The 22,131-nt window shown below is 39.3% G+C and overlaps 1 protein-coding gene across 17 annotated transcripts in view; it reads left to right on the top strand.

Moving 5' to 3' along the window:
* DOCK9 (dedicator of cytokinesis 9) overlaps window positions 1–22,131 on the top strand; it is a 370,241-nt gene that overhangs the window by 299,870 nt on the left and 48,240 nt on the right. For 6 of the 17 annotated variants that reach the window (XM_058276466.2, XM_058276469.2, XM_058276472.2 and 3 more), the window contains 8 exons: window positions 2,393–2,571; window positions 2,807–2,920; window positions 4,451–4,571; window positions 11,211–11,344; window positions 13,268–13,382; window positions 14,933–14,999; window positions 16,363–16,410; window positions 19,027–19,163. In XM_058276466.2, the coding sequence (XP_058132449.1) occupies window positions 2,393–2,571; window positions 2,807–2,920; window positions 4,451–4,571; window positions 11,211–11,344; window positions 13,268–13,382; window positions 14,933–14,999; window positions 16,363–16,410; window positions 19,027–19,163 (915 nt within the window). Of the gene's footprint in view, window positions 1–2,392; window positions 2,572–2,806; window positions 2,921–4,450; window positions 4,572–11,210; window positions 11,345–13,267; window positions 13,383–14,932; window positions 15,000–16,362; window positions 16,411–19,026; window positions 19,164–19,745; window positions 19,790–22,131 lie in introns of all 17 variants that reach the window. The other 11 variants (XM_058276467.2, XM_058276471.2, XM_058276475.2 and 8 more) reach the window with 2 other exon arrangements.

Consider the following 22,131-nt stretch of genomic DNA (forward strand, 5'->3'; position numbering starts at 1 on the left):
TGAGTAAATCAAATTCATCAGATTAGTCTCTTAGGTCTCAAGTGATATTTACTGAGTGTAGTGCCTTGTATGTGCTCAGATCATTTGTGCTACAGGAGAGAAGAAGGATGCCACAAACTGTTGATAACACTTAAATCAGTTGCTTCTGAAATTCAGAGAAACACACAGATTTCAGAGACAGGAATCTTTTTTTCCAGAACAGATCATTCCTTCCTTTTCAAGAGCAAGATGGGAATGACGGTGTGCTAGTGTGGGCATTTCATGCCTGCAGCAGAAAGCTATCTACCCAGCATTAACTCTGTGCGGGGAACTGCCCTAGCCTCTGGGATGCAGTTGTAGACAACATGGATGAAAATCCCTGGCCTTTCGTAGCTCATATTCTAGTAGGGGAAGACAGGGAAACAAAAGGTGCATAAGTGAAACAGGATATTAAACAGTGATAATTGATAAGGCGAAAACATAATTAGGGAAGGGGGAGGGATGATATTTGAGACAGGGTGGCAGGGAAAGCCTCACTGAGAAGGTGACTTTGGAATAATAATCTGAAAACACTGAGGGTTGGATCCACATGCACGCAGGCGTAGGGGGAAAGTTTCCTTGGTAGAAGGAACTACGAGACTGGACCAGAGTCCTCAGTCTAACCCAGCCCACTGGGTCTCCCTCCCCACTGTTCCCCACATTCAGGCACACTTGCTTTCTCCCAGCTCCTTAGACCTGGCATGGAAGCAGCTTCGTGCCCACCCTTGGCACCCTCACCCTCAAATAGCCACCTCTATGGGGGAATCCAGATCTTTAGCACCCCTGTGGGGCTCCCTAGGGGCTCCCCTCTCCACCCCACTTGCACTCACAGCCTCATCACACTGTCCTGTGTCTCAGCGTTACTAGCTCATCTGTGCTTGGCGATTGTGACTCTTTTCCTTTTCACCTGTCAGTGCTGAGTGCTGGGCTTTAGAACCCAGTGCCTGCTCGTTACAGGTGTGCCGAAGCCTAGTCCTTCCCCTTTGGCCCAGAAGGGCCCAGTTATTTATCCTGAAAACTGAGTGAACTGAAAATCCTTCCGGTGCCCAGCAGACCTTGCTGCCACAACTTCCACAAGCGCCTCCTCTTAGGAAGTTCTCAGGGTATTTGATAGCAAGAGGGGCTGCCCTCTGTTGGTGCACATGGGTCATAAATAGCAATGATAGGAATAAATATTTTTGAGGATTTTCTTTCCTCTCCATTCTTGGGCGTCTCTCTCGCTCATGCATTCACATGCATGGACACAGCATGTGTGAGTGAGTACATGCACAGTTAAACCCATAGTTTTCTTCTAAAGAGTTTACGTAAATTCAGGCTGTGAACTCTAGTTTGGATGAACAAGTTTGATAATCATAAATAGTGAACGTGATTATTTTGGCAAGATTCATACACTTTCCTTCTGCTAAAGGGTGTAATAGGACTTGGATAGGTAATTTGGATAGGTAAAGAGGTAACCGATATGAGGTTAAAGTCAAAGGACAGGTCTTAAAGGCTTTCCTCTAGTAGTGGATGCACTATAACAATTCAAATCTTAGCTGCAGTGTACTGAAAATATGTATTTCAGCATTAGAATGATGTTTAGCTGCTTTTATATTATCCTCCTTGAGTAAATTTCGTATTTGCATCTTTATCTTTTTTTCCAGAAAAACTTTCAGTTTTGTCATTTAGCTTGCTAATGATTTTTTTACTTTGGTTTGGTATTTTGTCCATTTTAGTTTTAGTTTATATTAGTTTCTTTCATTTGCTTTTAGATGTGCAGGAGTATTGAATATCTTTTAGAATATGCTGCATTAAATAATTTATTTTTAAATTTGTTCAGGGATAACAGAATAAATAGATTATATGCTGACCTGTTTGTTTTAAACAAATGGGTTTTAAAGGGAGAATATAGGTATTGATGAGAAGAAAATTAGTAAATGAACTCAGGTAATAAACATTTTAATAGACCATGTATATTTTTTCTCTTTCATCACATGCTTGTTTTTTCTTCTCTGTAATTCTATTAATTAGCACAATAACTTTTTGTCATTATTTGTCAATTTGTTAACAACAAATTATAGCTGTAATGTAAGTGCTATTCTGTATTCTAAAAATTAGAACTAAAATTATTTACTAACTTAATAATTATGTAGGATGTAATATGTTCCCAAATCACAATCCAATGCAATTATTTGTATTTAAATTTTGTTTACATTTGAGTTAGATATGTTTAGAAGTGGGACATTTTTTTTTAGATAATTGACCCTTTCCTCTTTGAAGCCAAATCTAATCATAGGTGGACATGCACAGCTTGGGATGAGTGCAGAGATAGATTTTAGTTTGTAGTTTATTCAGATTGTGTTACTGATTAAAGTAGTTTGTGTCCTTATATCAGATCTCCAGCTTGACTACGCATTAACAGATGAGTTCTGCAGAAACCACTTCTTGGTGGGTTTATTACTGAGAGAGGTGGGGTCCGCCCTCCAGGAGTTTAGGGAAGTCCGGCTGATCGCAATCGGTGTGCTGAAGAACCTGCTGATAAAGCATTCTTTTGACGACAGATATGCTTCAAGGGTAAGTATTCTCCAGTTAAAGGAAATACAGATGAAGAAATGCCCTTTATTTTAAGTAATTTAGCTAAAGACAGTAACCCATCAGTGCGGTAACACCACCAAGACTGTTCTCTACCTAAGCAGTAAAATCAAATATCACTCTTTATGGGGAGGATCCAAATAAAGGAGATGGCCATTGACAACCCAGTCTGTTCTTTTTGCCTATGGAATAAGATTGTGACCTGTCTTTGTTACAGAGCCACCAAGCAAGGATAGCCACTCTCTACCTGCCTCTGTTTGGTCTGCTTATTGAAAATGTCCAGCGGATCAACGTGAAGGACGTGTCGCCCTTCCCCGTGAACCCCGGCTGCGTACGTGAACCTGGTCATGCCTGTGTACCTTTTTCTTATTTCCTCCTTTTTGGGGGGGATGAGGGGAAGGGTATCAGTCAAACCATAATAACCTGCAGTGCTCCTGGTGAATTGCATTTCTTACTAAGAGGGAACCAATTGGTAAACCTTCTTGAACCCTTATTGAAAATCATTACAAAAACCATGCTGTCCTGATGGCTCAACATCTTGTAAGACCTCAGGATCCTCATTTATTTAATCAACAAAAATGTATGGGGGTGGGGAGTAAAATAGGATATAGCCCTGCCCTGTCTACTCAGTGAGAGCTCAGTTCCAGTCCCAGTTCTGGTAGTAATATGCTAAGTGATCTTAGGCAAGCCACCTCTTTGGTTGCAGTTTTTCTCTGTCTAGAACATTCAGCTAGATATCAGGGCTGCCAAGGTGAGTGGCCTGTGGTCTCCCCCTCCACAAACAGGCCACCTTAGTTTATATTATCTTTATATAGTCTTTTAAAGATGCATTAGAAAATAAGTTGAAGGAAGGATGACCCTAGGAATTAGTTTATTGTTTCATTTTTTGCCTAGTCCTTGATATGTGTTGATTTGCCTGGTGGTTTGAAAAGGATTCTTGGTATCATCTTGCAATTCAACTTTTCAAAGCATTATCACTGTCAACGCCTTGTCACATTTGAATTCCATAAGGCTTTTTAATTATTAAGCTATAATAATGATTAAAATTTGTAAAAGTTTTACAAACTAGAACCCTTATGCTTTGTCTTTCTAAAGTTTCTTTTCTGGATCTCAGTGGGTTCATCTACCATTAATTTTGGCAAATGTTACCAACCCAGCAATTTACTTTCCCCTTTAATTCTGGATCCACAAACTGGCTCATTTGTTAACCTTGCCACTTTGTCATGGCATATAGGCCGGGAGGTTCCATGTGTGTTTCTACCCCCTCCTCTGCCAAGACTTATGCATTGTCCTGTTTTTTACACTAGCTCTCCACCTGTGAATACATTTCCTAAAAAATATTACACTGAGATAAGCCCTATTTATAGAATGCTTTTTGCAGTTCCAAAGTACATAATCTTTCTCCATCCTTAAATGAAATGCACTTCACTAACCTCCCCTATACAACATTGTATTTCCCACTTGTAGTCTCTAAACCTGTCTGCTCTTCTTACTGGCATAAGTAATTTAGGATATATCGTAACCTCTTGAAAAAAAATGGACATAAGGTCTTTCTTTGGCTTTCACCAAAGTAAAACCACCATAATGTAATATCCTTTTTTCGATATAACTTCAAAATAAATATTTCTCCACTAATTAGGAGTACCCATGAAGCTTCCCAAGTTTCAGAAATTTCCTTTTCTGCTATTGTAATTCTCCTTGGCTCATTTGGGAGGATTTCTGCTATGCTTCTCCCACACAGACACACTGAACATGTCAAGTTGTTCTTATTCGAACACTTGTCCTCACACTTGCAAGAACAGTTAATGAGTCTTTTCAAATCATCTTTGATTATTTCTTCTTTTTCCCTCCCCTTTGACAGACTCTGAAGGATGAATCACTTAATATGCCAGCTGTAAACCCATTAGTGACTCCACAGAAGCTGGGAAACACGTTGGAAAACAACCTGCACAAAGATCTCTTCGGTGCTATATCTGGCCTTGGTAATGCTTCGTACTCGTATCCATTTCCCTCGGGTTTAACTCTGAAAAGTCTTTGATCAACTGCTTTGTTAATGTCTTGAACTTGTGGATTAGGATTTTTAAGTCTGAGTTTCTGCTTTGAATGTTCTTTTTCTTTTGTGATACTTAAAAATGACTGAATTCCCTCACTTCTACACTGTTAAAATAAAGGTTCCCAATTTCTCATAAATACCATGTAGGACATTTAGTTAACTTACTTGCACTGTTTGTTTAATGCTTAATAAGTTAATCTGTCATTTTAAGTCTTCAGATTGCATCGTTTATACTGTTAGGAAAAGAAAATGTTGGTAGCTGAAAGGGGGGAGTGTGTGTTTGTAGCATTAGCAATGTAGAGGAAATGTGAAAGAAATTCCTGAAGGAGTTAGAAATTTGTTGCTAGAATTCAATCCTAAAGTCAGTTTTCTAAAAGCATCATTTCTAGAATATTTTTTCTATCTGGAATAATGTAAGAACAGCCTGCTGGGGGGGAAAACAGATGGCATAAATCAGGATTCAAACTGAGTGTTTGCCTCCACAATAAATTGCCTGAGAAATGCACTTAAAATATTCTGACTAGTTGAGCCCCTGTGCCAGATACTTATAGTACTATATCTATATATATGTCTTCACAGAATCATCACAGGCTGCTTTTGTCTTTGTTTCTCATGAAACATCATGAAGCATCCATGGCTAGTGGTTAGACTACCCAACAATGAGATCATTGCATAGGGCAAAATGAAGAGCAGCCTCTTTATTCAGTTAATTCACAGGGCTCTCCCTCACCCTGAGTTTATGTCCTTACCTTTTGTGGTGGTGGTATTTTTAGCATGCCATTTCATGGAGATGATGAAACCAGGCAGAATACAAAATTGGAATCCCCATACCAATGCCCAGTTTTATCCTACAGTATGAATCCTTTTTTATGGTTTCATAATTTTTCATAGTATCCAACTCATTTAGCTGCTTTAAAGATTAAGTGAGCGAATACACACTTAGAGCAAAATTTAGCATGTGGTTAAACACTCAGCAAATGTTAGCCGCTCTCATGAATTCCCATTTGCCTTCCTCCTGGGACATTCTCTTTCTCTTCTCCTTTGCTCCGCTCTACCCATATGCCTGCTCACTGCTTTGGAAACAGGGAAGGAACTGTCTTTTAGAGGGTGTTGTCTACAGCTGTTCAGGCCATTGGATTTCAGTATTTACTACTTGTCATGAGCGAAGTGTTTATCCTCTCTAGCCCCTGTGTCCAAATCTCTGAAACAGAATCATCATAAGACAAAGAGCTAATACAATGCATACAGTGCTTGACATAATGAATGCCCAGCATTATTATTTCAATGCAGTTATAACAAGCAAAGTTCTTTGATGTGATTTATATTTGTATTATCTCCTCAGTAACCAATCAGATGAGTCCAGAAGCCCAGGAATTCACTGAAAATCTTAATGCTCTGTCTTCTCTGATCAGTACTCTGTAGATAAGAATATCAGAGAGAAGCGTTCAGGACTTTGTGGAAATGATCACATTAGAATGAGAGGATGTATCTAATTTGACCCACTTCAATTCACATTTCACCTTGTTAGGATTTGGAATCCTTGAGAACTTAGAAAAAAGCCATCAGGCATCTTTAACATGATCTGAATGTCACACATGGCTTTTTTTTTTTTTTTTAAGATTTATTTATTTTTATTTCCGCCCCCCCCCCCCTCCTCCCTCCCTGCTGTTTTTTTGCTGTCTGTGTTGTCTTTTCTTCTCATTTTCTCTCCCCTAGGATTCACCGGGATTCAATCCTGGAGACCTCTAATGATTAGAGAGGTTCCCTGTCAATTGCACCACCTTGGTTCCTGGTTTCTGCTGCACTTCATCTTGACTCTCCCCTTGTCTCTTCTTTTGTTGCATCATCCTCTTGCTGTGTGACTCACTTGCATGGGGCAGTGGCTCACCACATGGGCACTCGCGTGGGAACTGGCTCACCTTGCGGGCACTCACGTGGGCACTGACTTGCTGTATGGGCATGCTCTCTCTTCTTTTTCACCAGGAGACCCTAGAGATCGAACCCAGGTCCTCCCTTATGGTAGGCGGAAGCTCTATCACTTGAGCCACATCCGCTTCCCACTTGAGCCACATCCACTTTCCACACATGGCCTTTGCTATGGTGCAGTTATGAGAAATAGCTGACACTGATGTAGTTTCTCACTCTTTCTGAATTTCAAATTATGACTCCACTTTTCATAAGAATTCACCATGACAGGCTTCTTTATATAAAACTTTATTTGTGCATCATCTCCACCATCCCCCATCTTTAAAAACTTAAGTCCTTATTCCCTTTTCGGATTGCTTTCCAGGGAAGTCCTATCTTTGAACTGGGTTTTTTAGTTCTTATCTGGTGTCTTTAGCAACTCTTCTTTTAGTCATCAGGGAATCCTCACTTTCTTTGTCTCAGTGCTTATCCTTCAAGAGCAGACGTTTCTCCTTACATCTTTGTTTAGAAGAAATCCTTGTCCATACATACTGAGAAAGAGTGCTCATCAGTTTTTTTAATGTCTTTGAAATGTGACGCATGAGCATTTCTAAAACTGATTCATTGCCTAGATTAAAAACTACTTTGAGATTAGATTAGTTCTAAAAGGCAAGCCTTCATAGGCTCAGGTTCCTTTTTCTACCTAATTCAACAAGATTGCATTGGACTTTCTGTATAAGGTAGTGGAGGGCGGGCAGTGAACTAACTTCTTTCATTTTACCTACATGTTAAGGTTTTTAAAAGTATGTCCTAGACCAGGATATTAAATACAAACACAAACAATAGAAATGTATGTCTATTAAGCATTGTTGGTATTGATTTCTTACATTTACATTTGTTTGCCTTAGATTAGGATTCTAGTTCTTGAATCAAGCCTAGAATGCTGAGAATTTAGGATCTCATTTTGCTTTGCTGAGAACCTCCTTCTCCTGAGTTCCATGTTGCTATGAATTATGGTTATATTAGGAGGATTATAGTTAATAATTCAGTTATAACGTGTGCTTATTTTCTCCCTTGAGTATAGAAAATGGCACATTCTTAGTTTTTTTTCATACAGATTTCACCTGCTCCTCTTTGATAGTCAGTTACAGGTTCTGTCCCAGGTGTGGCCGGGAATAAGGCCAAGGGGTTTACACATTCCAGCCTTTACGTATATTTTCAGTTGCCCCTGGTTTTTCTTTTTTGGTCTTATTTTTATTCTCATACACTGAATTGGTTTCAAGGATGGTGGTAGGTAAACATGAGTTCCAGGTAGGGGAGGATTTTACTGCTTCATTGTGGCAGGTCTTTCTCCTAAGGTTAAAGACCATCTTGACACACTACATGAGAAGTGATGAGTTTATGCCCTTCACCACCAAGTTTTAAAATGCTACAATGGAGTGACCCAGGAGCTAGCTAATGTAATTTGTTTTTTCAAGTAGAAACCTAAAATGCAGTGTCTCAGTCCATGGCAGCTAATTTGCCTACTGAAATCTGAAAACACCCGACCTGTTCTGAGATGCCAGGTAACCACATCTATAGGAAATCTGTGCTTACAGCTTGGGGTGATGCAGTCTTTAAGTCTTTTGGTGCAATCTGCAAAAATAGCCAAGACTTTCAGCTAGAGGGCATGCCTTTTGGCTCAGCCCAGAATGTACAAGTTTGAAGAGTCATCTTTATTATGTGATTTACTTAAATCTTAAAAAATTCCATAGTACCAAGATGGGGCTCTTTTCTGCCTTCAAATCCTGTTTGTTCACAAACACCATCTATTTTATTTACAAGCTGAATTTCTTTTCTGTTCTTTTCTTTTTTTTGCTTTATTTTTTTAATATTACATTAAAAATATATGAGGTCCCCATATACCACCCACCCCCCTCGCCCCACTCCTTCCCCCAAAACAACAATCTCCTCCATCATCATGAAACATTCATTGCATTTGGTGAATACATCTCTGAGCACTGCTGCACCGCATGGTCAATGGTCCACATCATAGCCCACACTCTCCCACAGTAAATCCAGTGGGCCATGGGAGGACATACAATGTCCGGTAACTGTCCCTGCAGCACCACCCAGGACAACTCAAGTCCCAAAAATGCCCCCACATCTCATCTCTTCCTCCCACTCCCTAACCCCAGCAGCCACCATGGCCACTTTCTCCATACCAATGCCACGTTTTCTTCAATTACTAATCACAGTAGTTCCATAGTAGAATATCAGTAAGTCCGCTCTAATCCATACTCTATTCCTCCATCCTGTGGACCTTGGAATGGTTGTGTCCACTCCACATCTATATCAAGAGGGGGCTTAGATTCCACATGGATGCTGGATGCAATTCTCCTGATTTCAGTTGTAGGACACTCTTGGCTCCCTGGTGTGGTGGTTGACCTTCACCTCTGTATTAGCTGAGTGGGGTAAGTCCAATAAACCAGAGTGTAGGAGCTGAAGTCTGTTGAGGCTCAGGGCCTGGATATCACATGGTCGGTCCAGAGATTCAGGTCCCCTGGGTATACATTAAACCCCAGCACCAACTACAGTTCCGGTAAAAGTAACAGGAGAGGCTTGTGAACAAAGATCACATCTGAGTCCAGCTCCATCACACAGAAACACAAACTCCAAAGTAGGGCCAACTGACATGGCACTGAACTCCATCTGCCATGACCATAGAACCTGTGGGTCTCTGTAGCCCTCAGAAGAACCAATACCTGGGGTTGTATCTACTTTATCTGTCTCTGGGACTCTGCTGAAGTGTGCATAAGGGCAACTCCTCTGATAATCTCCCGGCTCTTACGAGTCTCTTTTCTATTCTTAACTGTTTATTCCACAGATTCTCAAACATTCTCAGGTCACAGCTCCTCTGCTCTCATGATAATTTTTTCTTGACACCCATAAGCCAAAAGAAACATATAACAGTTCTGTTTACTAGGCATTAGGGACAAATAACCTAAGTATTTATATTCTAATCTGAAATAAATAATACACATAAATTTTTAAAACATATTTTTATTTCATCCCTAAATATCTACAGTTACTTATTCATGGGTTGTATGTGCCAGTTGGTCACTATACAACTTCTCAAACTTTGGAATCAGACTAGACACTGTGCCACCCTCATTTCCTGTTCCATGTTGATTTTTGCAGTACTTGCTTTTTTATTCTTATTTTTTATTTTAAAGAAGCTTTAGATCACATAAATGTTACATAAAAAATATAGGGGATTCCCATATACCCTCCCTTTCCCTCCCACACTTTTCCTACATTAACATTTTTCATTAGTGTGGTACATTTGTTACAATTGATGCACTAGAAGCATTGCTACTAACTGTGGACTGTAGTTTACATTATAGTTTACACTTTGCCTCACACAATTTTATATGTTTTGACAAAATGTACAATGACCTGTATCTGTTATTGCAATGTTATGCAGGACAATTCCAATGCCCAAAAATGCCCCCATGTTATACCCATTCTCCCTCTCCCTCCCCTCAGAACCTCTGGTGGCCACTGTCTTTAAATCAATGACACAAGTTCTTCCATTGCTAGAATAATAATAAATCTACTTTAGTCCATATTTGCATTCCCTTCATATGTTTTCAAAATCTTGAAGATTGTGGGATCGTGATGCCACTCTGATTGAGAGGGGAATTAGATCCAGTGGGGCAGATGGATGGAACTGTCTTGCCTGCAGTTGTAGATACTCAGTTTTTTGGAATGGGTGTTGTCCTTCATCATCCTTTTGTTAATTGTCTTGGGCGAGTCCAATGAACTGGAGAGTAGGTTTTGCAACTCTACTGAGAGTCAGGCTCAACTGGCATATGAACAGACCAAAGATTTATTCCTCTGGGACATACATTTAATAAGTCTAGTGCTAATTATAGGTTCAAATAAAAGGGATTAGAAGAGCCATGTGTAGGTAAATTATAAATGAGTCTAACTCTGTTACATTGGGGAGCATATATTCCAAAGTAAGGCCCACTGATAGGGACCAAATTCCTGAGCTTGTCTGCCCTGCCTAAGTGTCAAGATGACTCTAGAGTCCTCAGGAGCCCTGCTGTTTGAGGCATGGTTTCCAGTGCTTGTTTTTATCATAGCAACCACCAAGACTCCTGCTTCACAAAGCTATGATGTCATCGAAAGGAATGTAGGTTGATCTACTGTGAAAACTGCAGTGTCAGGCAAATGTCAGCTACCACTGTGTTTTCTTTGGAAATTTAAAATGTCTCGTGATACCTTTCTGTGTTTGCCAGGGCATCTCAGCATAGGTTGAGTACTGTGGACTTAGTGTGCATGGTTTAATTTTTATTTGATAGTTTTGGTGAATATATCTTTAATTTTCAAGCCTTCATTCCATCCCATTCTGAAACAGTGAGTCCCTTGAGCCTTAGCATCCAAAGGTTTCTAATAAGTGACTTGATATTTATGTCTGTATGTTTCAGATTAGAGTTTATCTTTATCTGATTCTTTATGGCCTGATTCTTTAAAGGTGAGGTAATTGAATGTAACTCCTGAGCCACCTTCCTACAGAAGAAATAAATACCTTGAAATCAATTTCCCTAAAAGTTCAGTGTTTATATTTATGTTGTTCTGTCTTACCAGACTTTTTCTTGGCTCAATTTCCATTTAGCTTCTCCATACACTACTTCAACTCCAAATATCAACAGTGTGAGAAATGCCGATTCCAGGGGATCTCTCATAAGCACAGACTCGGGGAACAGCCTTCCAGAAAGGAATAGTGAGAAAAGCAATTCCCTGGATAAGGTAATTTCTTTTCCTGTAACTCAAGCGTTTCTCATAATTAGTGGGTCGAGCTCAGAGTAAACATGCTTCATGTTGTAGTGTTCACTGAGTGTGACTTTTTTAAAAACAACTCAGTTAACCTGGGTTAGTTCATTAGAGCGTTATCTAAAGAGAGGGCGCATCCCCTGAATCTCCCTGTCCCTTCTTGCTAGGATTTCAGACCAGGTCAGTGTTTTACAATGGAGCACTTGGAGCAAATGGTGCTCACAAGTTGGACTGATAGGAAAAGCAAAATGCCACTCACTTAGAATCCTCTCAGTCATTATGTGAGGAGAACACAATTTATACCACAGTTCTACAGTCTGATGGGTATGAAGTCCAAAAGCCAATTCCAAAACAGCTTAATTGATCGTATTAGGGATTGGAGGTAAACCTCGATTTGAAATGGCTCTATTTGGAACTTTGTGGGAAAGAATAAAAGTCTTGGAGTAAACCTAGAAACCATGACAGATTGGTATTATCTTGAGCACTGTTCTCCTAAGGTATTTCAAGTTACATGCAAGCGCACAGAGCCATACAATAAACAGGTGGGCCGTTTAGGGATGTCTTCCTAGTTCTCAGAATGTGGGAAACATCCTCAGCATCGGGTGCCTAATCGCGTCACCTATTACCGTGGCTGCGTTGACTTGACAGTTTTCAAGACAGTTGTGGCCAGCGTGCACTTCGTGGTGTGGGTGTGTCATGACGAGTCTAACTTTTCCCTTGGCCCTAACATGCCTTCGTGTGGCAGAGGGAGAAGCAACTCAGAAGGCACTCTGCTTGTGTCATACGCAGTACTGGAGAGGAGGAGGAGAGCTGCCAGTCAGCCAGGAAAAACCGGGTCACTGTGGATTTTTCCCTTCTAACAATTCCACCTTTGCCAGAGGAAACTTTGCATGCTGCACCTTCACCCCCACTGCAAGAAGTACTGAGTTCCTCTAGCAGCTCTGATTAAGTCGGCAGGCGCGATGTTGCATCTGCACCACAGTTTTGCCACTAATTGTACATTTCTTTCTTCTTTAAATAAAAATATTCTTGTATATTATTAATTCACCCTGTTTATTATATATAGTTTTTCAATCTCCCATTAACACCTGGAATGAAAATCTTTTTTCACTGATCTTTTTGCTCTGTATTAAGAAAAAGAAAATCTTGATTTCAATTGGAAGTAGAACATTGAAGGTTTTAAAATTGTGTTATTAACCTCAAGATGAGATTTTTGTTCTATTTTTTTTTAATGTGAACTTGCTGTTTAGTGGCAAACCTGCCCTACCCTCTGCCCTGAGCTTTCTGCTGTTTGCAGTGTTGAGCTAAGCTGATGATGGGATGACCTCATCAGTTTAGGTTTTGGCAGTGCTGTGCCGAGGTGTCCCTGTTTGTATCTGTGGGGCACCTGCTGGTTGTTTTCCCCTGAGAGTGCCCCATGACGTCTACTGAGCTATCGGGACTTGCCTCCAGGCATTTGTAGCACTATAGACTTGATTTGCTGTGTCAGCCCCTGGCATTTTCCTAAGGATTTGGTTAGTTCTGCAATATCTTCTGAATCATCATTTCTGCCTTTAGTCCTAGCACACATACTTTTTTGCATGAGGTTTTACTTGGCATTTCAGAACTAAGCTGGTAACTTTTGACTGTAGTTATGCAGTTGAAAGGTTTGTGCCTTCTGGCTTGTCCCTTAGGAAAATATGCAAAAAAGACAAGCCAAAGCTTCTGTGGAATAACAGCATTTGTGTAGATTCAGGTGAAGATGGTCTGTGGTTTTAATTGTTGATAAATTTTTAATACCTTCCGATTTGTATGATTTAACTAAATTCTAAGAATCTCTTTCTTTCAAGGGAAAAAAGTGAAACTAAAAATTTCTCCCATAATTGAAGAGAAAAAAAATCACCTTGGTTTTCTTTTTAGCACCAACAAAGTGGCACTTTGGGAAATTCTGTGGTTCGGTGTGACAAACTTGACCAGTCTGAGATTAAGAGCCTGCTGATGTGCTTCCTTTATATCTTAAAAAGCATGTCTGATGGTAGGTAAAAATGAAGATTTCTTGTTTTACTTTCCTTGCTTTGGTCATTTATCTATTTTTTATTTTTTTAATTTCTTTTTATTTATTTATTTTTTAATTTCCCTTTCCCCATTCCCCCCCAAGTTGTCTGCTCTCCATGTCCATTCACTGTGTGTTCTTGTATGACCACTTCTATCCTTATCAGCGGTACCGGAATTTGTGTTTCTTTTTGTTGCGTCATCTTGCTGTGTCAGCTCTCCATGTGAGCTGCACCATTCCTGGTCAGGCTGCACTTTCTTTCGCACTGGGCGGCTCTCCTTACGGGGCGCACTCCTTGTGCGTGGGGCTCCCCTACACGGGGGACACCCCTGCATGGCAGGGCACTACTTGCAGGCATCAGCACTGCGCATGGGCCAGCTGCACATGGGTCAAGGAGGCCAGGGGTTTGAACCACTAACCTCCCATGTGGTAGGCGGATGCCCTATCAATTGGGCAAGTAATTATCAATGTGGTAATTACTACATTAGTTAAATGTAGTAGAAAGAAAGCCTTAATTTAGAGTAAAAATATTTTGTAAGTTATTTTATTCTAGATAATAAGGTCTAAAATGTGAATTGGGTGTTTTTAAATTTTACTTTAAACTTGAACCTACCATTTTAATTAAAGGAGCAGAAGCAGATAATGGAAGTAGGTTTTTATTTTATTTGTACATCTCTTTACCAGCCACCTTGCATAGCAGTATTTGTCAATCTCTTGTATTAGAAAATGTATTATTGGTAGACCTATACACACCCTGCAGTTATAGTGATATTGCTGGGTCTAATTGGACGGGGAGGTGTGTTATTTTTTTTTTTGAAATAGTATCATAGTAGATTATATTTCTTATTAAGGGTTTAGCAATCACTTTTTAAAAACAGTAATTACCACAATTATTAATGCTTTATCTGTCACATAAAGCTTTTAAAATGTATAACAGAATATTTTCAATTCTAGTCATGTGATATAACCAATCACATGAAATTGTGTCAAGGTATAATGTCAAAATTCTTATCTTGGTCAAAAATCTTATTTTCTTTGCCACAATTAGAAAGCATTGTATGAGCTTCATTAAAGTTATTGAATTAAGATGAACTCTTTTGAAAACAAAAACATCATGTTTTTGTTGAGGCCCCAGAGACCTCTTTTGCTGCTTGTATGGCAGTAGGTAGGGCAGGCATGAAAAATCCAGCCTGTAAAATGAGCAGTATAGATTAGTTATCTAGTATACATTAGTTATCAGTATGGATTAGTTACCCAGTATGGATTAGTTACGCAGTATGGTTTAGTTCTGTGGCATGGATTAGTTACCCAGTTTGGATTAGTTATGCAGTATGGATTAGTTACCCAGTATGGATTAGTTATGCAGTATGGATCAGTCTCTGGTTTGTCCTCTGATCATTTATAAAAGGAGACCTGGGGAGTGTTCGGAGGCCTATACTTTGAGGTCCCTTCCCATTCTTATCATTGATATTCCTCCATGATGTACCTAATATGCATCATGATTCTGACCAAATTAATGTTTATTTTTATAGATGCTTTATTTACATATTGGAACAAGGCTTCTACATCTGAACTTATGGATTTTTTTACAATTTCTGAGTGAGTAGTTTTGCGTTTGCTCATTGCTTCTTGATTTTTCCTGACTGACTGAAAGGTGTGAAAGAATATTGCCTCGTTGAACCAGGAGTGCAGCATGTATCATGTCCTCTCTTACTCCTTGCTGCTTCTTTCTCCTGGAACTGACCCTGACCCCTCCTCTCAGAGGCCATGGCCCAGTGGACAGGAGCCAGCCTTAAACTGTTGCAGATGTATGGTTGTCATAGATGAGAGGTCCTGCTTCTGTGTATATGCCATTTTAATAACATAACATGTATTAGGGTGGATGCTGCTTTCCAAGGTTGAAACTAACTTAAAAGCTCAAACACATACAGACACTAAGACAGAAAAATTGATATAATTTTAAAATATTTAATAAGTAAAGTAAAACCTTAGATGGATATTATCTATTTTATCTTTTCATTCTGTTTCTGATTTCTTTTAAGCTCTTTGCTTTTAAAAACACAAGTCCACAATCCCTTTTCCAAAACTGCAGCAGCTAGAGGATTTTCAGAATTCAAAATACTTTGGACTTTAGAAAACTTCACATAAAGCACCCCAGCATTGCTCAGGCAGCACCCCACAATCACACACAATATTATTTCTGCAGTAAATGCATGACCAATCATTCGATAAATAAAAACTATAAATAGCTCTGTGTCTATTTTGGGGGGTCATGTTTTGCTGCTAAATGTAGTTATACAAACTTAGGTGAAAGCCTGTGGTTTTGGACTTACAAGGGAGAGAGTGTGGACCTGAACCCTCCAGCAGAGGGCGTCGTTCATTTCAGTCTCACGTCCACTCCCTCTGCTGCGTGAAAGATGGGAGTTGTCGTGTGGTTGAGACTGAAATTTAGTGCCAGGGAACCCACTAGACACTTTTTAAAATATATGATTTTTTAAGTCAACTTCCCATTTTTTGTGTGTGGATATGTTAAAACAAAAACTCCGTACTTAATGTCTGTACTTAAGACTAATCCATAACACTGAGGCCAAAATAGAGTGCTTGAATGGGGAAGAATAAGCAGCTCAGAAAAGTGTCTATGGTTTCCAACATGATTTCCAAGGCAAAACTGCCCTGGAATGAAGTTCCAGACTCTGAGTAGGTGGGAAATGCTATCGGTCACGGGGCTTTCTTCTGTGTCCTGTAAACAATACACTGCAGTACGTAGAGCAGCATGGTTTACTAATTTTCACTGAGTATAGAGGGGCCTTCCAGAGAATTTCTGAAAATCCAAGTTAGAGGCTAATGTTAGATGCAAGATTTTATTGAATCTATTATTGTGAATAGGTTTTTAAAAAGTAATGTGTGTTAAAAATAATTTTATCTTCACGTTTCCCCTAACAATTTTTCATCTTCTCTGCAGAGTCTGCTTGCACCAGTTCCAGTACATGGGAAAACGATACATAGCCAGGTACTGTGGGGTGCTTTAGTTTGACATGTTGTGTGACTTGGCTTCCCTCCTCCCCCTCCCCATTCTGTATTCCTTGGATCTGAGTGTGTGGGAACTGTCATCTGTGGAGATTGGCGGTTGGAATTCACATAAACAGCCTTAAAGACAGTTGGCAGGCCTTTGGATTGCCACCGTCAAAGTCTGGAGGCACTTCTCGCCTCCATTCCTCCATTCCTTCTGTCTCATTTTGTTTCATACATATCTCTTGGAAAGCATTTCCTTAGTGGCCTGTTGCCACACTTCTGCACGTCCTTCCAAACTCTTCCTCATACTCTCGTCCTCTGTCTCCCTTTCTCTTCTCCCCAGTTTCTGTGGGTGTGTTTTTTTCTGACTTTCTCCTTAATGATTTCTCTTCCCCGTTTCACTTCCAAGGGTCATTTTTACCTTGCTCCCAACTACATAAACAGTAATTTCTCACCTATCTCCTTCTTTTCTTAATGAAAGAACATTTTCAGTCCATCCCAAGTTTGTTTGGCCTTCACAAAACTTTCTCAGAAATTAAACTTTTACTCCTCTCATTCTGAATAATCTGTAAAAAGGCTATGTTCTTATCTGGCCAGAACGCTTTGTTAATTACCATAAATCCTCACTGCCGTGTCCAAGAATGCTGCCTTGGTTCTGCATTGAGTTTAAGGAGACTAGAAGCTCCTTGCTGATCTGTGCATAAACAGCTCCTTCTTTGGAAGTATTTCCTGTCTTAATACCACGTTCTTATTCTTATTTTCTGTCTGTTACCAATTTCTTCTTCCTGCCCAGGTATCTGTTCAATAAGTCTGTTGTGTTGGGTTGTTTTCTGTGTGTGTGAGCCGTTCTGTGTTAGTGTATTTATGGGGGTCTTGGTTTAAGTATCCTATTTTCCTACGGGTTTTTGCCAGTTTTATTAAAAGTAATCTCATGTTTGTGTTTTAAGAAAAGTTTTCAAATTTAGTTGTAACTGGGTTTTCTTTATGATCTTATATCAATTTTAATTGTTTTATGACAATAAGAATAAGAAATGTATTTTTACTAGACTTCTATTTGAGCATGAAGGTTCACTTTCTGTGTTAACATTGTTCTCTTCTGGGGTTATTTGAGAAATTCTCAGAATTATATTTTGTGTTAAAAAATAAAAGTATATGTTTCCTTTTTTGAAAAAGCAAAAAGAATATTTTGCTTTGTCCTATTAATTTGTATTTTCAATTTTTATTGAAACTTGATGGCACTTAAAGTTCTTTAATCTTAACTCTTATTTTTTATCATAACAGTAATTTTTACATTTAATTTTTGAGTGCCAGCTACCAATATATACAGCGTATCTTTATACCATTGACATCTCATTCCTTGATTTTATTCCTTTGACTTTGTCCTATGGAAATGGACGAATGGTGTGTTTTTTTTTATAACAGGCTGTATGTTGGGTGAGCTTCACACCCATTTTTGCAGTAGTTGTCACCTACGTCACAAGATGGCATTTGGAGAATGTTGTGCAAAACAGAATAAAAAGCCTCAGAGCTTAAAATGGTAAATGCAGAAAACTGAAGATTTCTGTCTCAACAAACTATTTTAGAATTGGGTTTTATGAAAATTTATTTTTTTCAGTGGATATAAGTTTAATTTTTTTTTTAAAGAAAATCTTCCCACTTCATAAGCACCCTGTGTATACTGGCATATATAGGTTTACTTCATTTGACTGCCTTAAAAGTAGATGAGCATAAGGAAGACAGCAGTGGAAGATTGTGTTACTCTGTTTGTGCACTTTGGTCTTTGCTGCATGTGAACAAGATCCTGAACTATAAGTTAAACTTTGACAGTGTTTGCCATCCATGGTAGTCCAGTTTTATAAATACTGTGCCTTTTCATTGTGTAATTTTGAAAGCATCCAGCAGCATGTTGTCTGATGAGAGTCCATGCATGTCCTTTTATACTACACACAATAACAACGATGAGGGAAATGGTTGGCTGTGGGATGGGGGACAGGTGTGATTCCAGCACTGGTCTCACTTCTCATCTGCTCTGGTGATGGGACACAGACGGAAGTCAGCTATCTGATTGCTAACCCAGATCACTTTTCTATTTTCTTCACTTGATTGCTGACAAGTTTAACAAAGTGTATGGCTCTTCTCCTTCCTGTATGGGTAAGAATAAAGGTGTTACAACTGCCTCATATAATCCCTTCCATTGCATGTTTGGTCTCTGTTTCTTTCAATGCATTTTTTAACTTTAAAAAAATTGCTCTTTAATAATATCCAAAAAGATTCGTGATGTTTTGACCGTTGTCAGAACATTCATCTTTAGCATCACTTAAGTGATGCTTGATTTTTTAAAAAGTTGTATCTACCAGGTACTTTCTAAAAATGACAAGGTCTCTGCTTTGGCTTGATTTTTTGCTTCTCCTCCGTCAGATGTTGTGCTGTGAACTCTGTCAGAGCTGCTGCCTTTGTCTCTGGCTCTCATACGACCCCAAGCAGGCAGCTCCGCTGCGCTGGGTCAGGCGCAGCCAGTCCCGTTTGTGCTGTAATGGCTTCACTAACGCTCCCCGTCTCGCTGCAGTGTAACAGGTCTAACTTTTGCTTCTATCCCATTTCACCCATGTTGCAGGAACCAGGAGGGGTTGGGACCCATAGTTCATGATCGAAAATCTCAGACATTGCCTGTTTCCCGTAACAGAACAGGAATGATGCATGCCAGATTGCAGCAGCTGGGCAGCCTGGATAACTCTCTCACTTTTAACCACAGTAAGTCCCGTGGCATACCATCATAACAGCCAGCCATCTCATCTGCCGTCTCAGAGGGGACAGCCCCAGGCCACACCAGACCACTTCACCAACCTGATTTTTCTTCCAGCTCGAAGCAAGTCGGATGAAGAGGTCATGGCACAGTTTCCTCCCTTGGAAAAGAGTGCTCAGCATTTGGGGAGTGACATAATGTGGAACGTGGTCAGCTACAGCACCCCACTGAAAAGTTCTAGACCCTTTGCCACCTCCCCTCTGCTTGGTATTTATTTCTAAGACAAAATTCGGCAGATTGGTTTGCCAAACCGTCTCCAGTATTTTCATGTTGAATTCATTGCCTGGAGCCAACTTACCGTTAGGCCTTAATTTTTTTTCACCCTGCTACTCCTGAGAACATCTGTTACAGATTCCTTCGTTCCCTCCTGATAATCATGCGTGTAATTGATCAAGCTTCCACGTTCTGACATTCCTCCTCTGAATGTATGTTAATCTTTAAAGTGCTGTGAAAACATAAAGCCCGCAAATCGATTTGTGAGGGTGTGGACAAGCGCCCAAATAACAAAGTGACTTTTTCTGTGTTTTCAGTGTGAGAAAGATATCAAGTGTGCTTGGAATTTCTGTAGACAATGGTAAGATTTGATCAGGTCGAAGTCTGCTTATGAAGCCGCTTCCCTTGCAAAACCGAGACCTTTTTGTTCATCTTGCCTTCCTAACTTCGGGGCTTTCTAACTTCACAGTAGAGATTCTACCACAACTTGAGAGCATACTTTTATCTTATTTTTATCACTCACCAGAGGGGACATGACACTGTATCCTCTTTTCTAGAAATTTAAGCATTTCATCTTAAGATTATTTCACAAAGCTAGAAAACCTAAAAGATATCGGTTGTGCAGCATGTTAAAACTAATGTGATCATTTGTAATAAATACCATTTCTGTTGGGGGTCTGTCCTGGAATGTTCCATCTCCTCTCTAAGCATCACACAGCTGGCTTTTGTTTTATCTAGGAAATTCTTTGTTCTGATTCCAGTACTGTCTTATTAAAGGTTTTTAATATCTTCCCATCATTTCTAATAAGAATTCATTCATTGTGACTTTCTCACCTATTTCTTAATATAGACTAAGTGTAAAAACAATGTTTTCAATGCCTTATAGTCATGAAAAGGCTGCGGAATCAAAATTCAGCAGCTTCCCACTCTCCTACACCCAGCAAAGTTAAATGTAATTGGTATAGTCTCTATTCATAGAATTCTAGGTGAAATTTAAATCAATATTATGTCAGTCTGCCACACACTGAATTAATAGCCTTTAAATGCTAGCTCTGAGTTAAATGCTTAGCTGTGCAATGTACATTAGTGAAATGTATAAAGCTACAATACTTGATTTTTCAACATCTTGTCTGTTAGGACTATTTCAAGCTCTGCAGACAAGGGGTTGAAACAAAACAGGAGATTTGTTATGTTTATTTTTCATTTCTTATTTGGCAGGCAGACAGTATATACTCAGTGATTTACAAAGCCAGTAGTCAAGACCTGCTGGACTGCCTTTTCCCAGCTAGTTTACATAGCACAAGGATTAAATCACTGTCAGTTGGAATAAATGCTTGAAATTTGAAACACATTTTCAAAACTTATAAGCAAAGGCACTTGCCTCCAAAGATAATTATTAAAGAAACACAGAAAACAAAATTAAAATAAATGATCAACCCATGAATAAATAAGCTGAATCCACTAAGATACGCAGCAGCTCCTCCCACTACAAATGGATTTTACAGTAGAGGTTTGAATTGGAGGAGAGACAGTTGTGGTCTGCTGCCAAGAGCCATGTTGCTAACATGGTTGATTTCCATTCTCTCTTCCTCCTACCCACAGAGAGCCCCATCCTTCCTGTCTCCCTCTTCTTTTATCCTACAGTTTTTGCTTTTGTCAATTTTTTAACGACATACCATCCTTGATGAAATTATCACTTGCTTTGCCAGTAAACAATATGTAGCTAATTCTTTTAGCTTTCTACTGTGTTCCTACAATTCCTGCTCATCCTGAACTGGTTCTGATCTCTCATAAGTCATTGCATCGTCCCGTTGTACTCAGTCTTGATTTACGTCTCTGATTATTTGAGTGGTGAGCCTTTCCCTCTGTTAGCTTTTGAGCTCCAAATCATCATTTCAGTTTGTATACAATATGTATACATGTGTATGTGTGTGAACATGTATATGCATATATCCATACATGATTCTTTACATCTGTACCTAGGACTTCTTTGGGAAATTTATAGCTACATAGCTATACCAAAAAATTCCCATTTAACAATGAATACATTACCTTCCTTTGGGCCAACCAATATGACATAGATCCAATATGTGAAAGACTTGGCAGGGACATCCCAAAGTCAAAAATAAATTTATCTCAGGAAAGAATAAAAATTAAGAGTCCCAACACAAATGGATTTTTCACCTTTTGGCAGACCTCAGCATGGCCAGCAGGGGGCAGCAGAAGACTTGAGAAACGAATCTATTGTAGGCCTGGCTGTTCAACATCCCCACCATCCATGTTACCCTAAATCGAGCTGGACGTGGGAAAAAACAGCGTCTGCACTACACTCTGTTCTTGCAGGAACTCTAGAAGAGCTCCTGCTAGAAGAGTTTTAATTTTAACAGGAAATAATGAAAATGACAAATCCCACTGTGGCCAAAAAATGCTCTCAAAGGACAGGGTTTCCAAAGTATATGAAAAATAAATTATGACAACATTAAGATATTGACCTGTCTTGCACCCATTGTGTATCATTGGAAGAGATTTGTGTCAATTTATAGAATTAGAGTGATAGCTTCATGTGGAATATTTTATAGTTTAAACCACATTCTGGGGAGAAAACTAAGTGATTTGCATTTGCAAATAAGTAATATGTTTCCCCAAAAAGATAAACTAATACTTTGTATTTAATTTGATGTTATGTGTTGTTCTAGGATTATA

Source organism: Dasypus novemcinctus, chromosome 15 (assembly GCF_030445035.2).
Source record: "Dasypus novemcinctus isolate mDasNov1 chromosome 15, mDasNov1.1.hap2, whole genome shotgun sequence".
In the NCBI taxonomy this organism is placed as follows: Eukaryota; Metazoa; Chordata; class Mammalia; order Cingulata; family Dasypodidae; genus Dasypus; species Dasypus novemcinctus.